The sequence below is a fragment of the Chiloscyllium punctatum genome, chromosome 40 (genome assembly GCF_047496795.1).
Source record: "Chiloscyllium punctatum isolate Juve2018m chromosome 40, sChiPun1.3, whole genome shotgun sequence".
In the NCBI taxonomy this organism is placed as follows: Eukaryota; Metazoa; Chordata; class Chondrichthyes; order Orectolobiformes; family Hemiscylliidae; genus Chiloscyllium; species Chiloscyllium punctatum.
In genome coordinates this window covers 42,119,516-42,147,141 of record NC_092778.1, presented here as the reverse complement: position 1 = coordinate 42,147,141, position 27,626 = coordinate 42,119,516, and the positions used below count along the sequence as shown (strand labels likewise).

The 27,626-nt window shown below is 38.1% G+C and overlaps 1 protein-coding gene across 1 annotated transcript in view; it reads right to left on the bottom strand.

Moving 5' to 3' along the window:
• Positions 1–667: 667 nt before the first annotated feature.
• Positions 668–27,626, bottom strand: part of ccnf (cyclin F) — a 61,927-nt gene continuing 34,968 nt past the window's right edge. Inside the window, exons 9-17 of the mRNA XM_072559641.1 lie at positions 25,776–25,927; positions 24,575–24,739; positions 24,332–24,455; positions 22,910–23,090; positions 18,951–19,038; positions 18,189–18,288; positions 13,359–13,492; positions 4,968–5,140; positions 668–3,148 (exon numbers count right to left, since the gene is read on the bottom strand). Of these exons, the coding sequence (XP_072415742.1) occupies positions 2,676–3,148; positions 4,968–5,140; positions 13,359–13,492; positions 18,189–18,288; positions 18,951–19,038; positions 22,910–23,090; positions 24,332–24,455; positions 24,575–24,739; positions 25,776–25,927 (1,590 nt within the window). The 3' untranslated portion in view covers positions 668–2,675. The remainder of the gene's footprint in view (positions 3,149–4,967; positions 5,141–13,358; positions 13,493–18,188; positions 18,289–18,950; positions 19,039–22,909; positions 23,091–24,331; positions 24,456–24,574; positions 24,740–25,775; positions 25,928–27,626) is intronic.

The window sequence follows — 27,626 nt, the reverse complement described above, 5'->3', positions numbered from 1 at the left end:
ATATGGGCAGCTTTTAACTTGTATAGTTGAAGCTATACTGTGAACTTTGTGGGCAGTTGAGCAATTCAATTTAATTTAGATTAAACTTATACAATTGCACCTGCTCCAGTCACATCAAAAAGAATGCAGCTGTAGATTCTCCATGTGCTAAAATCAGACAGACAAATTTAAAATTGTATTCAATGAGTCCAAAAGCTTTGCTCTCATCTTGAACATACTTTGGAGTAAAGAATTTCAAAAATGTTTCCTAGTTCCAGTCACTGCAGCCATGGGAAACTGCTTCACAACATTGAGGTGATTGCAATTAAAATGATTGACTTCTTCAATGAGATCATACTTCATTCTACTAAAATCCAGTTACAGACGCACAAAGGGAGGGTAAAGTGAATGTTTTAGGGCAAAGTAAAATCATTAGATCTTGGTCTGCCATCAATCCCATACGTACACAACCCAGTTCACACAATGTCTAAAATGTTGATGATTTACACAGATATAAATATCTTTTTCCCATATTAGAAAGGTGACTTGAGGGACAGTAGGAATACTCAAAATATTGCCAACTCAAACCTTTGTCATGATTGAGAGACAACTGAACAATTTTATTTTGCCTGATTTTGTCTTTTTTAAAATTGCACTCCTGAAATTCTATCAAACACATTCAAGCAAAAGTTTGAAGAACACCTGGAAATGAAAGATTAAGCACTGGAGTGAAACTGGAAAGAAAAGTACATTGCTCAACTCACTGACTACATATAGTAGGTCAGTGAGAATCAAGAAAGTCCACTTTTATTTTAACTATCAGTTAGACTTCAAAACACTTGTAACCAATACCTCTGATATTTTTAGATTAGGTCACAAAATACATGTGGCTTTGAAGGCTGTTTCACAGGAATGATGTAAAATATGTTTCTTATCCAGTGATATCCCCTGTTCACAAATATCCAAACTGACAACACATTAATAGTTTAAAATTACAGCTAAAATGTTCAACACTAAAAGATTCCATCGCAACATGTCAGGCTTAATTCCAGAACCTGTAGGGAAACTGCTTTATGAAAGATGATATTTAAATCAAACTATACAATGTAAAATATGTGCACCAAAACATCAATTAACTACTTTAACCAATTTACCTTGATTACAATGACACTGCATATAGGTAAAAACTGTACATTTAATTGACAATTAAATATAGATGTAGGTTTTCCAAAGTTACATGCTGCAAACATTTAAATATTCACAGATACTCATGAAGAAACAGAGTAAGGCAATTATGATTGTACAAATGTTCATAGAATGTAAGTAATACTTGTCATTTTCAATTAGTTTCCTGAACATCAGAACACTTCCAAATGTATAGCTCTTAAAGGATCAAAGCAGATTTTTTTGGGTCTGAGAACAAAGTTCATAACTGGCATGCATGCCGATATTCTTAAGATGCAATAGTCTCAAGAGTTGAGACAAATAGGAATCATATGATGCATAGTTGTCAATAATACATTTCTGGATGGTAGGAAACAGAATACATTTAACATTCACGACACTGCAATCAGTTTTACTGAACAAAATCTCAAGATTGTAGATTTGATAACTTGAAACTCTGAGCACCCATACATATTTTTCACATCCAGTCATTTTAAAATATTTGGATCACAAAGCAGTCATTTCTTTTTACAAAAAATATAACTGAATTCCATTTACAATTAAAATGTAAACCAAATGAAATTCATTTCAATAAAAATGCACTCAAGTCAACATAATCACAAGTTTTAAAATACTTTTAGTTTATGTACCTGCTAGTTTTCAGGGCCTAATGCCCATCAAGACTTAATTTTAAGTTGAAAATTACAAGATCCCTATTTTTTCCAAATATTCCCTGAAAGATTTTCCTGCAAATTACCTAGTTCCACCATAGTTCATTTTCATAGCCTTAATTTTAGCAGTGATTAATTCTTTTATTACTTAACTGCCAAATCAATAGCTTCAGCATACAAAAATGCACAGGAGGTTTCCATTTAATCATGCAGGAATCATTTAGTGAAGTAAAATTTCCAGTCTGTAACTGAGCAGTTTGTTAAGCAGGTGCTGAGATTCTCCCAGTCCAAATAAAAATCATACTAACAAAAAAAAACTAAGCATTTCAAAATGAAATTGGACACAATGAATAGAGATCTGTTTCCTCTGCATCTAATCGCTGGATACAATATTGTGGAGTATTTAATTCATTCCAGTTAGAAGTGTAATCATAAAAAGATCAAGTGGCTTTGTCAATCTGTAAACATGGTCTAATATTCAAGACAATGATTTTTTTACCTTAGTGTTGAAACTCCAAGTGGTAACAAAAAGCCTCATCAATTTCTGTTAAAGGCAGTGGTTTTTAAACCAAAAGTGCTATGATAGAATTTCAGTGCCTTGGGGGAAAAAAGGCAGTATGAAGCGGGCAGATATCAACACTGGGCTTTGGTCAGTGCAGATTTTAGCTGTTTTCAAGGTGTCAAGGAAAGCAGCTAATTTATATGTCCACTGAAAATTAAAGCACAGACATCTGGAAACCAGATCACTGTCCAAACTATTTTGTCCTACAATGTGGTACAGATTAGATATTGCTTTATTAACCAAATCAAATGCATTCTAATTTAACAGCAATTGTTCACAAACTTGAAGACATTTTTCTTTCAAACACTCACAAAACCTGAATTCCAGTCATCTTTGTCATGTTCGGCTCTATTCTTGCGTTTGACAGGTCTCCTGGGATGCCTGTGCTCCGACCCAAAAGGCTCAACTTTATGAGTCAGAAGTAAGTTTTCTGTATTACAAGATGAAGGCACTGGCTTTATGAACTCTATTGTGGGAGATAGTCTTGAGGTAGAAGGTAATGATTGTCTAGTATTTGTTAGTGTAGGGCTATCACTGTTAACAGATGAGTATCCTGAGCTGAGCTCCCCCTGAGGCACTCTTAAGACACAAAATTCTGCAGATTCACTGGTGTTAAAATAAGCTTCATTTTTTGCTGTAGGCCTCCATGACGCTGGCAAGAACTGACCATTCATTAATTGGTCATCTTCACTGTCTTCACTTGTAGCTTCACAACAGTGTTCATACCTCCCAATGACAGCAGCTACATTCTCAACTTCATTGAGACCACTGACTGCAACACACACAAAAAATGGTTTTGTTAAGCTTCTTGAAATTAGCCTAAATTACTTACTTTAAACAAAATGCTCAACTGGTAGTCCTCATCTCTACCTGAACACAGGTAGGTTTATTTACCAATTATGTTACTTTAACCTGTTTCTCTTGCTTCTCCCCCACAAGGAAGAAAATTTGTGGAGGGGTAGACTTCATTGCAGAGGTCTGTGAATTTTCTACACAGAATTCAGAAGGAAACTTCCTCTGGATTGCTCCAAATTTAATTATGCTCTAATGTATACAGATAGTTTTTAAATTCAGCATTGTCCTATGTTCAAGAGTTCTAGGACAGTTCTATATGACACCATTAAATAAAACTCAGGCTCAACATAGCATCTAGTTTTTCCATTAAACGCTTGAGTAGAATATTAGTATCCATAGTTCCATTGACCTACTGCTGGTCTAGATCAACATCCAGGTTCTGAACAGCAGGCCAAACGTTCTGGATTGATAATGTCTCACAGAATTACGTACCACCCTCAACATTTTACATTTGAAACTATGGATATAATTTTCCAAGTATTGTCACACAAAACACATTGGGTGGTGAACATCAAGAGTTAAAAAGTAACTGACAAAATGATTAGAAGAGAACTGGAGAAATCTTTCCCACTTCTGGCAGGAGGTTTGGAACACACTTCCTGCAAATTGACAGGGGTTGTGGAAACCATTTTATAAAATATTTGGATGAGTATTAAACATTGTAAAACTAAAAGGATTACAGGCCAAGACCCAAATGCAAAATTGGGTTGAATAGATAGCAGTTTCTAATATGGCACAGAGATGATGGACCAAAATTGTATGCTGTAATTTTCACAATTATTCAATTGTGAACCATTCATTCCAAGATGGACATTATTGAAGGTGATAATGGATAAAAGAGAAAATGGGGCGCGGGGAGGATAAGAAAGCAAAAAGGAAAAAGGAACATTTTCCAGAATCCAACTCAATTACTTCCTTCGGATTAACTGAAACGACTAGATCAGAATGGAAAAAAGAAGACAAGCATTTATGTAACACCTTTAAACATCTTGGGACATTTTACTAGATTATTAATCTAAAGTTGAATACAAATTATTGTGTTGCCTTGGAAAAATAGAAACTCTATTAAATGGCACAAGAATAGCTGTGGTAAGATCTTCCTCTTCCCCACCAACTATTTGTTTTCTCAATAACGTTCTACCTCTTCTCTAGCAACCAATTATTTCTCAATAGTGTGATTTATGGGGAGATAATTCTCCAGTATCTTATTGAGGTAGAAGCACTAGGTAATTAATTTGCTGAAAATTTCTGTTGTTCAGGCCAATTTACCCTCTACAAACATTAAATAACTATTTGAGAATATGGAATACATTCCGAGCTCTAAATGTTTGCATGAAGCATAAAAGCCATAATACCTTCAGAATTCACCAAACAGATTCACAAAAATAATTAAGAGATTGAATTTAGTTTCCAATATCCCAAAGAACACTAGATTTTATGCAAAGCCTGTAGTTTCGTACTAAGTTTGCAGATTTAATATCAACAATTGGTTCAGTGAACAGCAGCTGTGATAGCTTCACAATCACATTTCAATGGACAAATGTAGTGAGTAGCACAAATATGCCTGTATCAAATCATTGGATAAGAATAACTACACTATGACCACAATAAAGAGTAGAGATTTAGGAACAGATCAGCATTGTTTAGGTTTCAGGAAACAAATTCATAACCTTCACAAACAAAAGTCACATTCTTCCCATTAATACTTTGAAATAAACAACAAATAAAACACTTACCATCAGCACTTTTCTCACCCTCACTTTCCTCGTCTCCTTCATACCCAGCACAGGACAAGTCTAAACTCCAATCTAGGAATTCTCCCAGAAGTGTATCCTCATGGTTAGATAATTCAACAATTGGAGTTGCCACAAAGTTGCCTCTATCTTCTCGAAAACTATCCTCTCTTCGTCTAAACGTGAAAGATAAAAATGCTCAAGACTAACTGGCAATAAACAAACATTCACCTATTTCAGCTACTGCAAAATGTTCAAGTCAAACTTAACAAGATTGTTTCCAGGGTTACAGGAGACAGGATCTTGATGAGATGGGCTGATGGACTGAGAAGTGGCAGATGGAGTTTGATTTAGATAAATGTGAGGTGCTGCGTTTGGGAAAGCAAATTTTAGCAGGACTTATACACTTAATGGTAAGGTTCTAGGGAGTGTTGCTGAATAAAGAGACCTATGCAGATTCATAGCTCCTTGAAAGTGGCGTCGCAGGTAGATAGGATAGTGAAGAAGGTATTGAGTATCTGGGTTGGGAGGTCATACTGCGGCTGTATAGGACATCGGTTAGGCTATTGTTGGAATATTGCATGCAATTCTGGTCTCCTTGCTGTGGGGGAGTCCAGAACTAGAGGGTTTAGGGTGAGAGGGGAAAGTTATAAAAGAGACCTAAGGGGCAACTTTATGAGCTGTCAAAGGAGTGGTAGAGGCTGGTACAATTGTAACATTTAAAAGGAATCTGGATGGGTATATGTATAGGAAGGGTTTGGAGGGATATGGGCCGGGTGCTGGCAGGTGGGACTAGATTGGGTTGGGATATCTGGTCGGCATGGGCGAGTTGGACCGAAGGGTCTGTTTCCGTGCTGTACATCTCTATCACTCAATCACCAGTGCAGGTCTGGTCAAGTCCAGCCTCATTACAGATTTAAGCAATTAAAATAATTGGACATTTCGGATTGACTAGAAAGGGCAGTCAGTTCCAGTCCTCATCACTACTGAATTCACAATGCAACACTTTAAAAGGAGATACAGACTTCAACTTTAAAATAACAAAGCAGTAAAAAATATAATTTTTCTTAATATAAAAGGTATACATGTATCAGATTTAAAAATCACTCAAGTGCATTAGGAACTTTTTTGCCCAATGAAAGGCAATTCATGCATCGATGGCTGAAGACACTAGTCCAGCACCAGAACTAGTTAATGATCCAAGTCAAGTTGTTTCCAGTAGAGCACTAATAGTGACATCTACTTGGCAGTGTGGAAAATTAACAAGCCGCATTCCACAAAAAGCAGGATAAATCCTACATGTTAAATTATTGCTCCAGCCTACACATGATCAGCAAAGAGATGGAAGGCAATGACACGCATTTTAAGACGTACTTACTCATCAATACCGATGGTCAGTTTGGAATCTGCCAAGTACACCTAGCTCCCGACCACAATACAGCCTTGGTCCAAACAGGGACAAGGTCATTGATGGAGTGCAACGTTGGGAGGAATGACTATCCTCAACATCAAAGCAACATTTGACTGTGTGATATTAAAAATCCCTTTAGAAATTGAAGTCAATGGGAATTGGGGAAAACTATCCACGAGTTGCACAAAGAAAAATGGCTGTGGTTGCTGAAAGCCATTCATGCAGCCTCAGGATAAAAGCTGCAAGAGTTCCTCAGGTGGTGTCCTAGCCCCAGTGATATTTAGCTGTTTCAACTACCTTCCCAAGTAAGGATGTTTGCTGAAGATTGCATAGTATTTAGCTCCATTTGTGACTGCACAGATATATTTGTAGCCTGTGTTCACATTCAGCAAGAAAGTAATATTCAAGTTGCCAGAGGATGATAACCAGCATGTTATATTCATCCTATTCAAATATTTAGCAGTATCCATCTTCCAACAAACATTGAACAGCATCACCATCCAGGGGGCTACCAATGATAGAAACCAAATGGACAAGTCATATAATATGGAGACTAATAATAGGTCAGAGGGTAGAGATTCTGCAGTAAGTGACAACTTGCAATTTCCCCCAAATAACTGCATCTACAAGGCACAAATCAGAGATAGCATGACGGAATATTGCCCACTTGCCTGAATATGTTCATCTTCAAAAATTCTAAAGCAACTCAGTAGATTGAACAAAGCAGCCCATCTTACACATTCATTCCCTCCATCAACAGAAGCAGTGGCTATACACTTTACATAAGAACACTAGCATCCCAACAAGGTTCCTTTGGCAAAATCTTAAAAAAAACCCAACATCTACAATAAAGATGATTAAAAGGACAGACACACACAGGATCGTCCCCAACAGCAAGTTCTACTCCTGAACATAAGAACATAAGAAATGGGAGCAAGTGTAGGGAAAACATCCTGATGTAGAACTATAATGGTTGGTTCTTCACTGGATCAAAATCTTGCAGCTCTTAACACTGTAGGTTGATTGCAAAAATTCAAACATGGCAGTTCACTATCATGACTGACAAGTATAATAAGGATAAACAATGCCTTTCCAGCATGCTCAAATTCCACGAGAGAGAAAATAACTTTCTAAACGGTGATTGCAGAAACACTGTCCTTCACTAATTACAATTTGCAAGTGATACAAAGAAATCAAAACATCTGCTTTGCGCAGAATCAGGATCCAAACAAAATGACACCCTACTCTACCCTTCCCTCAAAGCATAGAGAGGCCCTCAGCATTACTCTTGTTCAGTCAACCATGCCCTAAATTGTGTAATGAAGGTACATTGGCTCCACCCTAGAGTCTTTAAATGCTACATTAAAAATGTAAACCATTTATTTAAAAATGCACAGATCCTGCTCCTGGGAAATCTCCCCAAATGGCTGTTTAAGTGTCTGTAAATAGTCATTACAACACTCTTAAAAATAATTAAAAGAACATTTCTGCTTCAAAATCTTACTTGAAAAAGATTTGTTTTAAAAGTCCAGCAGTTAACCAACTGTCTGTTAAAATGGATTGGTTCAAAGCCAATTAAATTGCATCCTCAGTATTAAATTACGAGGGGAGATATTTAGAATTATATTCAACCTTTATCAACACAATGAGGACATAAAAATTCAAAGCTTTTAGGACAAAGAGACAGAGAAAGACTTCAAAGTAATTAGTTTCCTTTCCTGGTGGAACAATGGCTCATTTAAAATTAACATAACAGCAATTTTTCTTTGCTTATGATAAAGACAAGTTTCAAAAATCAATTTTGTGCAGAACCCCCACAAATGACTCAGCCATCAGGGGAGCTAGAAGAATCACAAAGAGTAATGATACATAAATCAACTGTTATGCTTAAAGAGCATCCAAGCAATAATCGCAGAACTACCAAGGAACAATGAAGTTTTCTTTCTCTCTCAAATCCTGCAAACCTGAATTCATTCGTACACCCACAATCAATTTGACTACAGAAGTCATAATAGCTGATGAATAGGACTTAAGATTTCAATTCTTTTACTTTCTTACTTTCAACAAAAGGATAAGGATATGCATTTTCAACTGTAAATTGACATAGCTTTTATGTGGACAACAGTAGTTTTGCAATAAATTAACCTTCATCTTGTTTTAGACTAAGCTTTGCTACTGATTACTGTTAAATTAAGAAAAAGAAGGAAGCATATGTCAGGTATAGACCGGATAGATCAAGTGAATCTTTAGAAGAGTATAAAGGAAGTAGGAGTATACTTAAGAGGGAAATCAGGAGGGCAAAAAGGGGACATGAGATAGTTATAACAAATAAGGTTAAGGAGAATCCAAAGGGTTTTTACAAATACATTAAGGACAAAAAGGAAACTAGGGAGAGAATAGGGCCCCTCAAAGATCAGCAAGGCAGCCTTTGTGTGGAACCACAGAAAATGGGGGAGATACTAAATGAGTATTTTGCATCAGTATTTACTGTGGAAAAGGATACGGAAGATATAGACTGTAGGGAAATAGATGGTGACATCTTGCAAAATGTCCATATTACAGAGGATGAAGTGCTGGATGTCTTGAAACGGGTAAAGGTGGATAAATCCGCAGGACCTGATCAGGTGTACCCGAGAACTCTGTGGGAAGCCAGAGAAGTGATTGCTGGGCCTCTTGCTGAGATATTTGTATCATCGATAGTCACAGGTCAGGTGCCGGAAGACTGGAGGTTGGCAAACGTGGTGCCACTGTTTAAGAAGGGCGGTAAAGACAAGCCAGGGAAGTATAGACCAGTGAGCCTGACTTCGGTGATGGGCAAGTTGTTTGAGGGAATCCTGAGGGACAGGATGTACATGTATTAGGAAAGGCAAGGACTGATTAGGGATAGTCAACATGGCTTTGTGCGTGGGAAATCATGACTCACAAACTTGATTGAGTTTTTTGAAGAAGTAACAAAGAGGATTGATGAGGGCAGAGCAGTAGATGTGATCTATATGGACGTCAGTAAGGCGTTTGACAAGGTTCCCCATGGGAGACTGGTTAGCAAGGATCTCATGGAGTAAGGGAGAACTAGCCATTTGGATACAGAACTGGCTCAAAGGTAGAAGACAGAGCGTGGTGGTGGAGGGTTGTTTTTCAGACTGGAGGCCTGTGACCAGTGGAGTGCCACAAGGATCGGTGCTGGGTCCTCTACTTTTTGTCATTTACATAAATGATTTGGATGCGAGCATAAGAGGTACAGTCATAAGTTTGCAGATGACACCAAAATTGGAGGTGTAGTGGACAACGAAGAGGGTTACCTCAGATTACAACAGGATCTGGACCAGATGGGCCAATGGGCTGAGAAGTGGCAGATGGAGTTTAATTTAGATAAATGCGATGTGCTGCATTTTGGGAAAGCAAATCTTAGCAGGACTTATACACCTAATGGTAGGGAGTATTGCTGAACAAGGAGACCTTGGAGTACAGGTTCACATCTCCTTGAAAGTGGAGTCTCGGGTAGATAGGATAGTGAAGAAGGTGTTTGATATGCTTTCCTTTATTGGTCAGAGTATTGAGTACAGGAGTTGGGAGATCATGTTGCAGCTGTACAGGACATTGGTTCGGCCACTGTTGGAATATTGCATGCAATTCTGGTCTCCTTCCTATTGAAAAGATGTTGTGAAACTTGAATGGGTTCAGAAACAATTTACAAGGATGTTGTCAGGGTTGGAAGATTTGAGCTATAGGGAGAGGCTGAACAGGCTGGGGCTGTTTTCCCTGGAGTGTCGGAGGCTGAGGGGTGACCTTATAGAGGTTTACAAAATTATGAGGGGTATGGATAGGATAAATAGGCAAAGTCTTTTCCCTGGGATTGGGGAGTCCAGAACGAGAGGGCATACGTTTAGGGTGAGGGGAAAGATATAAAAGAGACCTAAGGGGCAACATTTTCACGTAGAGGGTGGTACGTGTATGAAATGAGCTGCCAGAGGAAGTGGTGGAGGCTGGTACAATTGCACCATTTAAGAGGCATTTTGATGGATATATGAACAGGAAGGATTTGGAGGGATATGGGCCAGGTGCTGGCAGGTGGGACTAGATTGGGTTGGGATATCTGGTCGGCATGGACGGGTTGGACCGAAGGGTCTGTTTCCATACTGTACATCTCTAGGACTCTATAAATTGAAACTTTTTTTTAAAATGGCACAAAAGTGGGGTGTGTAAGTTCACAGATCAGAGGCCACACCTAGTGTGTCTGTGATAATGCCAACGGTTTGTGGCCACAATACCTGGACATTAATAAAATGCTCAAAGTTTGGTAGAAGATTTGTAGCTCGGGTGCTCGTTGTTGTGGTTCTGTTCGCCGAGCTGGGAATTTGTCTTGCAAACGTTTCGTCCCGTCTAGGTGACATCCTCAGTGCTTGGGAGCCTCCTGTGAAGCGCTTCTGTGCTGTTTTTTCCGGTATTTATAGTGGCCTGTCTCTGTCGCTAACCGGAAGTGGCAGAGACAGGCCACTATAAATACCGGAGAAAACAGCACAGAAGCGCTTCACAGGAGGCTCCCAAGCACTGAGGATGTCACCTAGACAGGGGACGAAACGTTTGCAAGACAAATTCCCAGCTCGGCGAACAGAACCACAACAACATTAATAAAATGCTTTTAAGTACAACTTCTCTGAATAACCAACTTCTCCAAAGAAAACCCATTTTAAAAAAAATCAAAGTTGACAGCAATGGCAGGCCACGTTAACAAATTGGGGTGCAAAGATTATTGGACAGACAAGGTCAAGCTGCAGTACCAATCCACTTATGAGAAAAATTAATTCTGAAGACAGGTCACTGGACCAGAAACATTAACTCTGCTTTCTCTCCATAGATGCTGCCAGACCTGCTGAGTTTTGTCCATCAATTTCTATTCGTGTTTCCACTTAGGAGAAATCTGATTGTCTCGAATAAATTCTGCCAGTCATGTAAAAAATTCAAATGGTATGAATAGTTCTGTCATGCAAGAGAAGTCACATTTGTTAGTTAGATAAGTTTTTATAGTGCTAAAGAACTATTCCAAGGAATACAATCAGAAAGTGAAGCATTAAATGCATATTTTTCTATCTGTGCTAGAAAAACAGAAGAAATCATCTTCAGCTACGGTTTACCAAAGAAAGGAATTGGAGTGGAGAAGCAGAGATTTCTGGAGTTTAAAAAAGTGCCTCAATTGTTGGACAAGTTCCAAGAGGTCAGATCTTAAGGAGTTATGGTATTAGTAATAGTTAGAAATGGTGAGGGGTCACACCTTAAAGCAATGTAGACATGAGGAATTTAGATTTTCAGTGGTGTTGGGGGCTAACATATCAGCAAGGATTGGACTTGATAGGCAGTTACACTTTTAAATACACAAACACAACAGCCCAATGCACACAAACCTGTGCCACTTGACCTGAGATCTACTAATAATACAATCAGGGCACAAATTAACTGAAGAATCGAGAGCAGTCTATGGAGTCTGAATGAGTCAGGGGTGACAAAGGCAAAAAAAAAAGTGGAAACACTCAACTACATATTGTAGCTAAAAACTGCTGACTGCAATAATGCAAATTTCCCCATGTCTGTGAATTGGGGATTGAAAGTTGGTTGGCTGATAGGAAACAAAGAGTAGTGATAAACAGCTCCATTTCAGAATGGCAGGCAGTGACCAGTGGGGTACCGCAGGGATCAGTACTGGGACCGCAGCTTTTTACAGTATATGTTAATGATATAGAAGATGGTATTAGCAATAACATTAGCAAATTTGCTGATGATACTAAGCTGGGTGGCAGGGTGAAATGTGATGAGGATGTTAGGAGATTACAGGGTGACCTGGACAAGTTAGGTGAGTGGTCAGATGCATGGCAGATGCAGTTTAATGTGGAATAAAGGTATGGTTATCCACTTTGGTGGCCAGAACAGGAAGGCAGATTACTACCTAAAAGGAATCAATTTAGGTAAAGAGGCAGTACAGAGAGATCTGGCTGTTCTTGTACACCAGTTAATGAAGGTAAGCATGCAGGTACAGCAGGTAGTGAAGAAGGCTAATAGCATACTGGCCTTCATAACAAGAGGGATTGAGTATAGAAGCAAAGAAGTGCTTCTGCAGCTGTACAGGGCCCCGGTGAGACCACACCTGAAGTACTGTGTGCAGTTCTGGTCTCCAAATTTGAGGAAAGACATTCTGGCTTTTGAGGGAGTGCAGCATAGGTTCACGAGATCAATTCCTGGAATGGCGGGATTATCTTACACTGAAAGACTGGAGCGACTGGGCTTGTATACCCTTGAGTTTAGAAGACTGAGAGGGGATCTAATTGAGACATATAAGATCATTAAAGGATTGAACAATCTGGAGGCAGGAAACATGTTTCCGCTGATGGGTGAGTGCTGAACCAGAGGACACAGCTTAAAAATACGGGGTAGACCATTTAGGACAGAGATGAGGAGAAACTTCTTCACCCAGAGAGTGGTGGCTGTGTGGAATGCTCTGCCCCAGAGGGCAGTAGAGGCCCAGTCTCTGGATTCGTTTAAGATAGAGCTCTCAAGGATTGTGGAATCAAGGGTTATGGAGATAAGGCAGGAACAGGATACTGATTAAGGATGATCAGCCATGATCATATTGAATAGTGGTGCAGGCTTGAAGGGCAGAATGGCCTACTCCTGCACCTATTGTCTAATTAGAACATTTTAACACCCAAGATTTAGATTGGAAAATTCAGTTTGAGAAATTTAATTGTTGAAGTGTTCAGAGTAATTTTAACATAACTCTGAATTCCCTCAATTTTTCTTTATGTCAGGCAGGTTGTAGATCCAAAGCAACTTAGTTCTTAAAAGTCAAGGAACATTCACAAGGAGCAAGCACCCCACTTACTTCAATGCAGAGTAAAATTCTAAAATCACTGTGAAGCTGTGTACCTTAGGAGAAGACATTGCCCCAGAGGGAAAACATTTAGCTTAGGCTTACAAGTGGATTTAGTCCTTACCGTTTTGTTTTGTTGCCTGAAGGAGATGTCAAAAAAGTTTGAATCTCAGAATTATTGTTAGCAGAAAGTAGTGGTGAAGATTCCTTCTCTTCTTTAATTCCTAGTAGAGTACATAGTTCACTGTAATCCATCACCTACATCAATTACAAAGCAGGTTAAAAGAAAAGCAATTCAATATCCATATTTCAAATTCAACAAATTGAGAACTTCAACCTTTAATCAGAATTCAGTTACATATATCTTAAAATGTTTCTAAAAGAACGTTCAAAATGTTTCCTGTCTCACAAGAAAGTCGGTCCTGTTGGAGCAATTCCTAATAAATGGATTTGGCGAAATGGAGAACGTCAGTTTGTTAAATATCTCGTAAAGTGGTCATAATATTGCAAAACAATTCCTCCAGTAGGAAGCACTGATGCACCTCCATCATAGCAACATAAGAACAGGAGTTGGTCACTCAATGATTAGCAATGCTGCCTCACAGAGCCAGAGTCCCTGGTTCGATTCCAGTCTTGGGAAACTGTCTATGTGGAGTTTGCACATTCTCCCTATGCCTGTGTGGCTTTCCTCCAGGTGCTCCGGTGTCCTCCCACCATCCAAAGACATGCAGGTTAGGTGAACTGGTCATGCTAAATTGCCCAGTGTTCAGGGATGTCTAGGTTAGGTGCATTAGTCAGGGGTAAAAGTAGAGTAGGTAGGGGAATAGGTCTGGGTGGGTTACAATTCAGAGTGTTGGTGTGGATTTGTTGGGCCAAATTGCCTGTTTTCACACTGTATGTATTCTATGACTCTGATTTCACCCCTTGAGCCTTTTCCACCATTCATTGAGATCATGGACGATTTGTGGCCTAACTCCACATGGTCTTTGCCACATACACTTTAAATTTTCGATAAACAAAGATATTATCTCAGATATAAAATTAATAACTGAACCAGCATTTCATATAACTGCACTCTTATACTTCAGTCCTCCAGATAGAAAATGGCAAGCAATATGTTAGCTTTCTTGATTATTTTCTGGACCTGTTTGTAGTACTTAAAGATCTATACACCTAAACTTCAAAGTCTCTTTGGACATCCACTGTATTTAAATTTATACAGTTTATTCAGTTCAAAATGGATAGCCTCACATTTGCTGAATAGAATTCTACCTGCCACAGTTTTGCCTATTCACCTAGTCCATCAATATTACTTTGTAATTTTATGCTATCATCTACATATTTACAATGCCACTGAACTTTGGTATTAGCAGCAAATCTGTGCTATTATCCAAGACGTAAATAATTTGAATAATTATACCTTTGACATTAGAGGCTCCACTGCCTTGACAACTGAAACCTTTGGATTGTCTCTTTACATTGCCTGCCAATCAATGACAATTACAATCTGACAATGAATAGGGAAGTGGTTAGGATATTTGATGAGATAGAGATGGTACTAAGAAGCTCTAAGTAGTATAAAAAGTTAAAATAAAATCCTACCTGATTTGGATATTGTGCTGAAAGCTCCAATAGCAAAGATACTTTCATTTATATAGTTCACATTAAATAGAGCTACTTATATAGGTAACCATATTGCAATAATTGTACCTATAGAATATTCCAGTGAACTGAGCAATTAAGTAAAGTGCTTTTGTTGGTGTTGGTCAGTAAAGTTTCTCAAATGTAACAAGAAAACTTCCTACATTCCTAACAGGAACCTTTAGCATCCGTACCAATCACTTGAACAGATGGACAGATGTCAATTTAATACCTAATTTTTAGCACAATGCATGGGAATATTGTGTTGACGCAGATGTTCAGGGTTATACAGAATGAAAGAGCAAGCTCAAGAAGCTGAATGTTTGCTCCTGTCTCTACGTGCTACTTAGGTGAACAATACTCAAAGAATCAGCCTAGCTAAAGACTATTTAATTTTAGGATTGAAAGCTTTAGTGTTAGTTACTTGAGTTCCCCACTGACGCTTTTCTTCCATTTTAAAGACAATTCTACTAATGAGGGTCAATATCTGTTGTTGTTCTTCCCCCTTGAACAACAGCATGACATGAAAAGATATTATACGAACTTGAAAAAGCTTGGCAGATAACTGTCTGTCATTATCTAACTGCTGCAGTCTCCACAGTAATACCTTTATAGAATCCATCTGCCAATCAAGCAGCAACCTTTCTTACTCCAAGAAGAGGACATTTTCTCTTTACATTGATATTTTGTGCAAATTGTTAATGACAAGTACAAGATGAGATACTTTAACAAACTATGTCTTTTGTCAGCAATACTCAAGCTTTATGTACCAAAAATCTACTGTACAAATGTTACCTAATCCCACCTATTTGATATTATTATCTGGAAGGGTCTGGCAGGAATGCCAAATGGAAATACAAAAAAAGGTAGTGATTTTAAGTAAATCATGAGAAATTGAGAGAATTGGTGTGTTTATGGGAAACAAGTAAAATGTACGGGGTAGTTCTATGATGTGCAGTTTGAAATAAAGCTGACTAGGGAAGTATATTCCTGGACTGTCTGGCCAACCTTTATGTTGGGTGTTAACAATGATAACAGAGGATAATTGAAAGCTTAGCATTATTCTAACCAGTACAATTTTTAAAAAGAGATTTTGTTTAAGCCACCCCCTGGAAGTTCTAAAACATTTTTCTGAATGCTAACCCATAATCAGAAAGAATTAAAACAACCATGTGGATATATACTACTCCTTTACCGAATAGAAAACGAAGTATGGCATCAGCTCTTTATCGCAGAGAAGACAGGATAAGCAGCCACATTTTCTCAGAATTGGAAACTGAGGATATGGACACTGAAGAAAGTTTGGACACATTTTTAATTCGTACAGATAAAATTTATCAGAAAGATGATTTACTAATTGCTAGAAATGCAGTTAATTTTGACAAATTTTAAAAAGCAAAAGATAATTCCATGCGAAGATTCAGAACGGAATTCAGCAGATTAATGCAAAACTGCAGAAATTCTATTTGGAAATTTCATAACTTGCAATGGCATTTTCAGTTCCAGACAATGTCAAAATACCAAGTTTAAATAGACTTCTACTGTTGACAAGAGTTAAACTTGCAGATGAGCATCTGCTACAAAGAAGTCATAAACAAAGTTATTTGGAAAACATTTTGTTTTGGTAGTGCGCTGTTTGAAAATAAGGCAATTGGTCTTGTTTGAAAATGGAGGACACTTAATGGGCTGGCACAACCATCTAGGCCACAGCATGAAGGTAGAATCTTAACTAGGAGAAAGTAGGATAAATTACTTTTGACAACTGAGAAACAAAGACTTCAGAATTTACAAGATGACAACAAACCCCAGAAATATCGAGAATGCAGCCATTTGGTGTTTCAGATGTGATTCAAAACAACAATGTGCCATTAACTATCTCCAACAGAATAAAAAAAAACAAATGTTCAGAAGAAAACGCAGGTAAGGATTAAAGAAGGCATTATATCAGCCACAAAAAAAGCTTCAGCCAAGCGATGAAGCTTTGGCAGCTGAATCCTACATTCTGCTTGATTAGACATCAGATGAAAATCTACAGTGTGTGAAATATAATGATTGAAATGCTACCTATAAAGAGGATCAGAAGAAAGTTAAGGAATTTGACAGTTCTACCAGCTTCAATGTTTGGGACGATGGTACTAAAATTTCATCCTCTCCTTCAAATGTCACTCCTTGCAGAATAGATAAAAATCAATCATTTTATTAGCATGTAGGAAATATTGTATTTCAGCAAGTCACCGAAGAAAAAAGAAAGTACAAATGAAACTGGATGTGGAGAAAGACAAAAAGTTATTGAACTTAGAAAATCTGAATATGTAATCTACAGTCAAAACATTTGTGTTCCTTTAATGGAACATTACCTCTTCACAAAAAAGTGCTATTAGATTGGGGGCAAAAACTTTAAAACAAAACTGGTGTTGAAACTAAGAAGGCAACTTACCCATGCATCCTCAAAAAGTTTAAATGTTTTAGTTAAGTATTAGGAATAATGATGAAGCATGCAATACTCTTATAGAAGAGATAAGTGATAAGATTGGAGATATGGGAAGTAATGTACATTTCACAACTTATAGATTTGCCAACCAGATTTAGTCAGTCAACAATAACACACAGCAATGATCAAAAACAATTGTTCACATGATGGTAATGAAAAAATGGACAAACATGAGACTACACAATTTTTTGTCTGGGGGGGCGGGGGGGTGCAGGGGAAATAGGATGGTTTGCCAACTGTGAATTTACAGGTGTCAATCAAGATGAACATAATTGTTGTTATGTGAGATGTGACAACAGAAAGTTCTTTTAGCAAGGAACCATGCAGTCATAGACAAAACCATTCATAACATTTGTCAGATAACCTAAATTGCAAATTATCAGCTGTACTAGCGCCAGTAGTTAATATGTGCCAAGAATTCAGTGCAGGTGGCATATAGTCCATGTCAGTTTTTTGTAGAAATCGTAAAGTACCTTCAATAAGAAGTGATCACACCTCCAGTTTGGGAAGGAAACAATGTAAAAGTCAGCTTTCAAATTAACAGACATGACTCAATTCAATGTGCCAGAGCGACTTCATTTAAAGCAGCATAGAAAGTAATAAGCTACGGGTTATCCAGAAAGGTGAAAGGAGACCAGGATGTCGCAATTAGTATGTAATTTGGCATCAAACTTTGTGCGCCATTTCTTTTATTGGCAATCCAAAACAACAGCAATAATTGTTTGCGACATTTACAGGCAAGTAACAATTCAAGGTTATCAAAGCATCACATAACGGGAATGTTTAAGACATCACTGCAGTCGTGTTCTACGTGCAACAAACCTTTTCCTTGCTAATTTGCTGATAACGCTCCTCTTCAAATCGTTGCTTTACAGCTGTGAGAGACACATGCCTATAATCCCTGGGTGCTTCATTATGGAAACTAGTAGAAAATAAAAAAGAAGTTTTAGAATAAATTAAAATGCAAGAGTTTGTTATACAACACTCAGTACTAACTTCTTGTCAAACAATTAATTAAAATGGGTGAATTTAAAGAACCACAAAGGTCTTATAATGCTATATCAAACAAATTTGTAAATTAGCTTGGGAAAGGTTTTCATGCAAGATTTAAGTGTTAATCTGACACAGTCTTTAGTAATGGGTATTAAACAAAGATAAACCTCTTTTGAATTGCTACGTACAGTTTCTTAAATGCAAGCTGCAGAACATTAAAGTTTATCTATAAATTCAGTTCTATGAAACACTGCAATATAAACCATACAGCACAAATAGTCCCTGAATATTAAATGGACAAATATGAATGTTATTACTTCCATGGAAAACAGAACCACAATGGTCTTATAACACTATATCAAACAAAGCAGCAGCTACTTCCCAAAGAATGAAAACAGGTTTATGCATTAAGTTTTCTCAGAGGAGAACTGACATAAAATTAGAGAATCAAGAGAAATCTTCAGAATTTATGTTTATGGTATCAAGCAATTCTAAACACATATATATGTGAATTTCATGTTATTAAAATGTCACATTACAAACATCTATTAAAACAAAACTATGAAAATCTGATTATTTGGTAGATCTTACCATTTCTTATGTAGATCCACTACACATGGAATTAGATTTTCCAATGTAAAACCAGTGGACTCAGTCAGCTGACTTGACCATGGGAGGACTAGGTAAAAAGAAAAATTACTTTTAAATCTCCATCACAAAAGAAGTGGCAGATTCTGAGTTGCTGTGAAACAATACAGATCATGCTTTTATTGCTTTGAGCATTGGGAAGTATAGTTAAGTGCTGCCAGTGTGTTGCTTTCCCTATCACTGCCATACCACAAATAAAAATTACATATCATACAAAATCTGTAATTTTTGGAGATTGGAAAAAGTTACATAAATCTGGATTATAAGAGATTGGTAGGGGCTTCAATCTTCAAATGGTATTCATTTTTCACAGAAAACAGTGAACTTAAAGAAAATAGGTTGACTCTGGAGAAATTATTTGATGTTGGAACATGCAATACAAAAAAAAAAGAGGTTGACATTACCATTTGGTTCTCTGCTCCCTTATACTATAAATAGTCTTTAAATTGATTAATAGCATTTATTCATTTTGATAAAAAGCTAAACTAAAACCAGCTAAAACCACCAGGCTTATTTCACAGGGCTAAACAATGCATTAAACAAGATATTTACAAAACAAGCAGCAGCTATTTAGTTCAAGTTACTGTTTCAGTAATCTACACTAAATTTCACAGCCTTGTACCTGCCTTTTTATTTAAAATATTTATCCATTTCCCTTAGGAAATGAAATGGTTTCATCCAAAGTGTAAATAAGCAGGTGATCTTGGAGGATGACAAGCTTCAAATACAAGCGTGATATGGTACATTCTAACAAAGACACAAGATACTGAAACCAAAGCCACACTGCCTTGGATAAGGGATATAGAGAATAAGCAGAAACAACAACAACAACAAAAAAAGTATATGATATGCAAAGGCAGAGGAGATAAAAGGGAACCCAAAAATCATTTTGAAAATAAGGGACAGTTTGGGTCTTGTTAAGCATAAAGACTATATGCTTGTGAAGTGCAGGGAAAGGCCAGAATAATTAATGAAAGCTAACAAAGGTGTCAGTAAAAAAGTGACAGCAGAGGTATGGATGGGATAAAAGATCAAAATGCAGTAAGCACTGGAGAAAATGACTGTTTCCATTAGATAAAGTTAAAAATCACAACACCAGGTTATAGTCCAACAGGTTTAATTGGAAGCACAAAGCTTTCGGAGCGTCGCTCCTTCATCAGGTGATAGTTATCATCTGATGAAGGAGCGACACTCCGAAAGCTAGTGTGCTTCCAATTAAACCTGTTGGATTATAACCTGGTATTGTGAGATTTTTAACTTTGTACACCCCAGTCCAACACCGGCATCTCCAAATCATGATATCCATTAGATAAGTAACCTAGCCCACACAGCATTTACAGCAGGTTGCTAAACAAAGTGGTATTGAAAAATAGAAAGGATCAGTTCCTGCAGATTGGAGGGTGGCTAATATCCCATTTTTCAAGAAGGGTAGGAGAGAGAAAAATCAGGGAATTATAGACTGGTTAGCCTGACATCAGTGGTGGGTAAGATGCTGGAGTCAATTATAAAAGATGAAATTATGACTCATTTGGATAGCAGTAACAGGATAGGTCAGAGTCAGCATGGATTTACGAAGGTGAAATAGTGCTTGACTAATCTTCTGGAATTTTTTGAGTATGTAACTATGAAGATGGACATGGGAGAGCCAGTGGATGTAGTGTACCTGGACTTTCAGAAAGCCTTTGATAAAGTCCCACATAGGAGATTAGTGAGCAAAATTAGGGCACATGGTATTGGGGGCAAAATACTGACTTGGATTGAAAATTGGCTGGCTGACAGGAAACAAAGTGATAAACGGGTCGCTTTTGGAATGGCAGGCGGTGACCAGTGGAGTACCACAAAGTTCGGTGCTGGGACTGCAGCTGTTTACAATATACATTAATGATATAGATGAAAGTATTAAAAGTAATATTAGCAAATTTGCAGATGACAAAGCTGGGTGGCAGGGTGAAATATGAGGAGGATGTCATGAGAATACAGGGTGACTTCGACAGGCTAGGTGAGTGGACGGATGCATGGCAGATGCAGTTTAATGTGGATAAATGTGTGGTTATCCACTTTGGTGGCAAGAACAGGAAGACAGAATACTATCCAAATGGAGTCAAGTTAGGTAAAGGTGAAGTACAATGAGATCTAGGTGTTCTTGTACATCAGTCAATGAAAACAAGCATGCATGTGCAGCAGGCAGTGAAGAAAGCTAATGGCATGCTGGCCTTCATAATAAGGGGAATTGAGGTCTTTCTGCAGCTGTACAGGGCCCTGGTGAGACAGCACCTGGAGTATTGTGTGCAGCTTTGGTCTTCAAATTTGAGGGAGGATGTTCTGGCTGTTGAGGGAGTGCAGCGTAGGTTCACGAGGTCAATTCTTCGAATGGTGGGACTATCATATGTTGAAAGATCGGAGCGACTGGGTTTGTATACACTTGAATTTATAAGGATAAGTGGGGATCTGATTGAGATGTCCAAGATTATTAAAGGATTGCATACTCTGGAGGCAGGAAGCATGTTTCTGCTGATGGGTGAGTCCAGAAACAAAGGTTATTGTTTAAAAATAAGGGGTAGGCCATTTAGAACAAAGTTGAGGAGAAACTTCTTCACCCAAAGAATGGTGGATATATGGAATGCTCTGCCCAGAAAGAGATGGATAGAGCTCTTAAGGATAGTGGAATCAAAGGTTATGGGGATAAGGCAGGAACAGGATATTGATTGTGGATGATCAGCCGTGATCATAATGAATGGTGGTGTTGGCTCGAAGGGCTGAATGGCCTACTCCTGCACCTATTGTCTATTGGCTATACTATAATTGTTTTTGTTACGAGAAATATGCCATTAGACTAAAGTGTGGCAAAAGGTGGCTTATTCAATATTTGGTGGCAAGGATAGTCCAAGTTACACATGCCAAGTAACAAGAGTGAGTTTTACAAGAATGAAAAAAACTTAAATGTTGGGCAGGGTTTACATTAGATGAGAATTGGCACAGATTTGTGAAAAACAGACTGTTTTGGCTAATCAACACTACTGTATTTACTACAGCAAGACCTACATACTTCCACAGCATCCGGTTCTGCCTACCTACTGTATAGTCAAGAATCCATATCTTTTTCATCTCTAGACAATTACTGCCATGTTCTCCCAGCTCAATCAGACTTCCGTATACCTGCCACATTTATTTATTACATTCCAATCACATTTTTAAATTCTTGTTAAAGAAATTAAATAGGTAGACCATATACCAATTTACCAAAAATATCTGCATGGGTCACTATTTTCAGTGAATATTGTTGGAAACAGATTAATTGTGCAATTTCTGCATAGAGTCATAGAGATGTACCCTTCGATCCAACCTGTCCACGCCGACCAGATATCCCAATCCAATCTAGTCCCACCTGCCAGCACCTGGCCCATATCCCTCCAAACCTTTCCTATTCATATACCCATCCAAATACCTCTTAAATGTTGCAATTGTACTAGCCCCACCACATCCTCTGGTAGCTCATTCCATACACGTACCACCCTCTGTGTGGAAAAGTTGCCCCTTAGGTCTCTTTTATATCTTTCCCCTCTCACCCTAAACCTATGCCCTCTAGTTCTGGACTACCCAACCCCAGGGAAAAGACTTTGTCTATTTATCCTATCCATGCCCCTCATAATTTTGTAAACCTCTATAAGATCACCCCTCAGCCTCCAACACTCCAGGGAAAACAGCCCCAGCCTGTCCCTGTAGCTCAGATCCTCCAACCCTGGCAACATACTTGTAAATCTTTTCTGAACCCTTTCAAGTTTTACAACATCTTTCCGATAGAAGGAGACCAGAATTGCACGCAATAATCCAACAGTGGCCTAACCAATGTCCTGTACAGCTGTAACATGACCTCCCATACCTCTACATACTAGCATACAAACCTTGTTTGTGAAGTATTCGTGCTAATAGTAAGGCAGCTGCTGCTGTCGTTGCAGGGGAATAAACAGAGAGGTCTATATACAGTAATGAAAGTTCACAGATGTAGTTAAAGAGGTGCTTGGTACGTCTTTCTAGTGGAGCTACTGCCAGTAGTACTTCTGCGTAGTCTAAAATGGTGGGTATCTGCAAAACCAAAAAAAAACTACATCAACAATGCCTTACAGTTTAACACAAGAATTAACATTTTTTGCAAACAGAAGTCAAACAAGGAAAATAGAGTTTACAAACTTTCAATGACTACACACAACTTGCCAGCCCGTGAGTTGGAGAGAGAAAATTGGTTGCTTACTTCTTGGCAACTCTGTTTTTAAGGGGACTATGTCTGGCACCCGCTTCCTCTCTTTTTGCATCAAAGCTGTCCAAATGATGCAACAGCAAGAAAAGAAAACTGACATTGGATGCCATTTTCACTCAACAGCAGGTTTAACCATTTAACCACTATTAAGCTTGAACTCCTACAAGTCACACAATATCCTGATACAAATCAAAAATTTGGTCTGTGAGAAAATTTAAAAAATGCTAGAACTATTCTCAAAAAAGACTCAAGGACTTGAAATGTCAAGCTTCTTTCTCTAGAAGTGCTGCAATATTTACACAAACAAGATAGCTAATATGCTGACTTAGACACAAGGTTAGTGCTCCTTCAGCAGTTGAATTAACATTCTGCTATCTTCCAATGTACTCATGGACAGTTCATATCATTAAGTTTAAAAGTAGCTCACCACAACTGGAGATATAGGAATTTATTGCTGATCTCTAAAACAAATATAAAGTTAGATGGAAGTTAAAGTGAAGCAGCTTAATTTCAAGACTGGCACCTTTTCTTGGTGACTCTAATCTTGCTACTACATTACTTTTGTTTTTAAAAACATTCCTCTCCCCGCTCTCACAAGAAAGTAATTGCGTAGCATGTCTACCCCAGTTGTGTCATAGCATTTCTCTCTGATATCACCTATATAGTGGAGATTAAAGATATGCTGTTATTCCTTTGGGAGACTAGGTCCTTTGGAAGTCAGTGACAAATAGACTAGTATTTAGTGTAAGCTTTGAAACTGTGATTATAATGGAGATTATTCAGTTTTAATTAATTGCCATGCCCAAGCTTGCTTTATTGAATCATTATTGAGCTGTACAGCACAGAAACAGATCCTTCAGTCCAACTTGTCCATGCCAACCAGATATCCTAAAAATTAATCTAGTCCCACGTGCTAGCATTTGATTCATATCCCTCTAAATCCTTCCTATTCATATATCCATCCAGGTGCCTTTTAAAATGTTGTAATTGTACAGGCTCCACTACTTCTTCTGCCAAATACATTTTTTCCATTGCAAGAAAATGCCACTGGACCATTCTAATAACTTACTTTAATTTTTCCTCGAAGTGCAGAAATTATCTCTCCCATCATTCGTACTAGATCCTCATATTTGTATGTGTTATCTGTAAGCCAAACAGCTTCACGAATTGTCAGGATCTCTTTACTAATAAACCTACAGAAATTACCCAAATAAAGATGATAATCAGTAAGACTTCAAATCAAATAGTCCAAAATGCACTGGCTTTAGAAAGAAGAACAGAACTATAAAGTTTTTTTTTGTTTCAAACTCACCTTGTGCAAATAACCATACAAGCAATCCCCAATAGCTGTAGTTGGCCTCTGGGTACACAGCGCAGCATCAGATACCGATCCACATTTGCCACTGTGACATGCAGGCACAAGCTGGAAAAATCCTTCATGCTGGTCACCTCTACTAACCAATCAATTAGAATATATCTGCAGATATGGAACGCTATCAGTTAGACCACAGCCATTTCAGTAGAATTTTAAAATCATTTGGTCCTGAATGCTTCCACTAAATAGTACAACAGCTATTGAGAGAGAGACAGAGACAACAGAGAGAGAGAGAGAGAGAGAGAGAGAGAGAGAGAGAGAGAGAGAGAGAGAGAGAGAGAGAGAGAGAGATTCACACCCCATATGTGGACCTCCCATCAGCCACCCAATGAATCATAACAGCTTATATCCAAAGTAAATCAATCTTAATTCAGGGGTAACTTTTTCCATATGCAGAAATTTCCATTAAGCACAAGACATTTCAAAAGTGCATTTAGAAGTTATAAATTCCTGACCATTAGTTTCTCTATCAATGTAAACTCTTTTGGTCAATTCATATCAACCACCTTTATTAACCACCAGTTGACAATGCTGAAAAAAACCTTGAAAGTTCAAGTTGGCCAGCTTGCTTTAGGTTTGCCAGAAAAACCTCACAAACATGATGCATATCAACCATTTAGGTGGAAGACTGCTTCTTTGGCTTCATTCCTGACTGATCTAGTTCTAATTTCAAGATCATGCCCCAAAACAAACTCATGTTCTGAATTCCAGAGGGTATACCCTCTCTTTCACTACTCTATTGAATTCATTTAAACAGTTCAGGGACATGCAAATTCACGAATATCACAAATTCATTCTTCGTTCTCATTGCAACATAAACACCTCAGTGTCCAGGTTTGGTTGAAGGACCTTTCCTATTATGAATATTTCACGTAGTTCTGCATTTAACCTTCCAAACTCAAAAGAACACAATCCAAGCTAGTGCAACTTATCCTCAATTTAACCCCTTTATCCCTGGCATAAATTCTGTCCAGCAACCCCTTCAAAACTAGTAGATCCTTTAAGATTCAGTGCTCAGAACTGATGGAATTATCTAGATAGGGTCAAGTACTGAGCTACTCCGAGCAGGTTTCAGGCTTCATTCTTCACAAGTTCCCATCAATAAATTTCAATGGATTTTAAAAATTTACACATTTACCTCATTGTGTCATTCATGCCCTTTTGTACTTTGAACATTTTCTGTTTGTAAGAAGGCTGGGAAGACTGAAAAACTTGAACAACAAACTCTTTCGTAGCTACAGATGTCATACCCAACAGATTGGCACTTCCGCAGGCTTTTGCTAATGATATCTGAAACAACAATTTTTATTTTGTTAAAATCAAATATATGTTTGAGTTTAGGTTTTGCAAGCATAAGATACATACTTCAATTTATTTTAAATGCAGCTGCTCAGACAAGAAGCCAGAGGCATGCCAAACTCTACCAGATCTTTGATAAATTAACACAAATAAGTCACTTGACCCAACCAGGGAAAGAATTGAGTGCTCCACAACAGGAGTAGACCTAATTTAACATTCTACAACCCTCCCAGTTAGCATCCAACTGATGTTTAGACATCAACATCAAAAATCAACACGGGCATTAAGTTCTACCTACCCTTTTGGATCAGCTGCATTTAACCAGACAACTGTTCATACCAGAGGGGCAAGTCCTGTACCTAATGAACTCAAAAGATTATGTTTCTCCCAATCTAGAGAGATTCAGGTCACTCAAGATTATTGCAGTATATGTCTAATGCCCCATTTGTTTCTCCTCTGTCATATAGTGTAAGTGTATGGAGGCCTATAATCTACTCCCACACAAAAGTGAATGTTTATGAATATATGATTTCTCTCTACTCAACCATGATCTTTCAAGTTCGATCAAAGATCACTACTATACTCATGACATCCTTAATTAATTGAACACCACAACAATTTCTTACTTTCCATCATCCTTCTGTTGAGTGAATTTAGCAGCTAAAGACTCATGCTGTCCCAAGAAGGTTATCAACTCCACTAAAATACTAACAAAATGAATGGGGCATTGTCACTTCTGTATCCACCCAAGAATCTGAATTTCATTGACTGAAAACCACTTTCAGAGGTTTGCCTAGATGCAGCTTGCAGCATTAAACAAAAGTAGGTGGTTAAAGCAATGGTGTTTTTGCGGTCGAACTTGCCAGTCTTGCGCTCAGACCCCAATTTGTTATTGCTCCAGTTGGTAAGCTCCCAAGTGAGGATGGATGAACTGGCTTAACTTCTTTACTCAGCTGCCCCTTGGCTAATCACAACCAGGCTAATTTAAAAGCAGATCATTTCCCTGTGGATACCTTTCTCCCAGAGCCAAATGACCAATTTTTAGATGGAGCCAATTTACCAGGCTTGGAGTTAAGGTTATTAATTACCACACAAGAAGAATTAGTAACAAGATAGACAATTTTGAAGAGGGAAATTCAAAAAAGGTATCGAAATTTATAAAAGTGAATTATGGATCAGTCTGAATTGCTTACAAATGGACAGTTGAATGTTGTAGTGGAGGTTACCAGTAGTGTTGACATTGGCAGTTGAGCTATCAATTTCAAGATTCTTAGTTTTGTATCTTGCTTGCAATTCCTTTTGACAGTGACAGAATTCAAGCTTTCAGGAGAAGTAGTCTTTGTTTTGTTGTCCTGTTTCGCTATCTTTTTTTATTCACAAGATGGGGTCTCACTCTTGAGCCATCACTCAGAGGTTAGCATTGCTGCCTCACGCTGTCAGCGACCAGTGTTTGATTCCAGCTTTGGGCGACTGTCTTTTTGGAGCTTGCACATCCTCACAGTGTCTGCATGGGCTTCCTCCCGTGATCCAAAAATGTGCAGGTTAGGTGAACTGGCCATGCTAAATTGCCCATTGTGTTCAGGGATGTGTAAATTAGTCTGGGGTAAATGTAGAGTAATAGGGTAGGGGAATGGGTCTGGGCAAGTTACTCTTTGGAGGGTCAGTGTGGACTTATTGGACCAAATGGTCT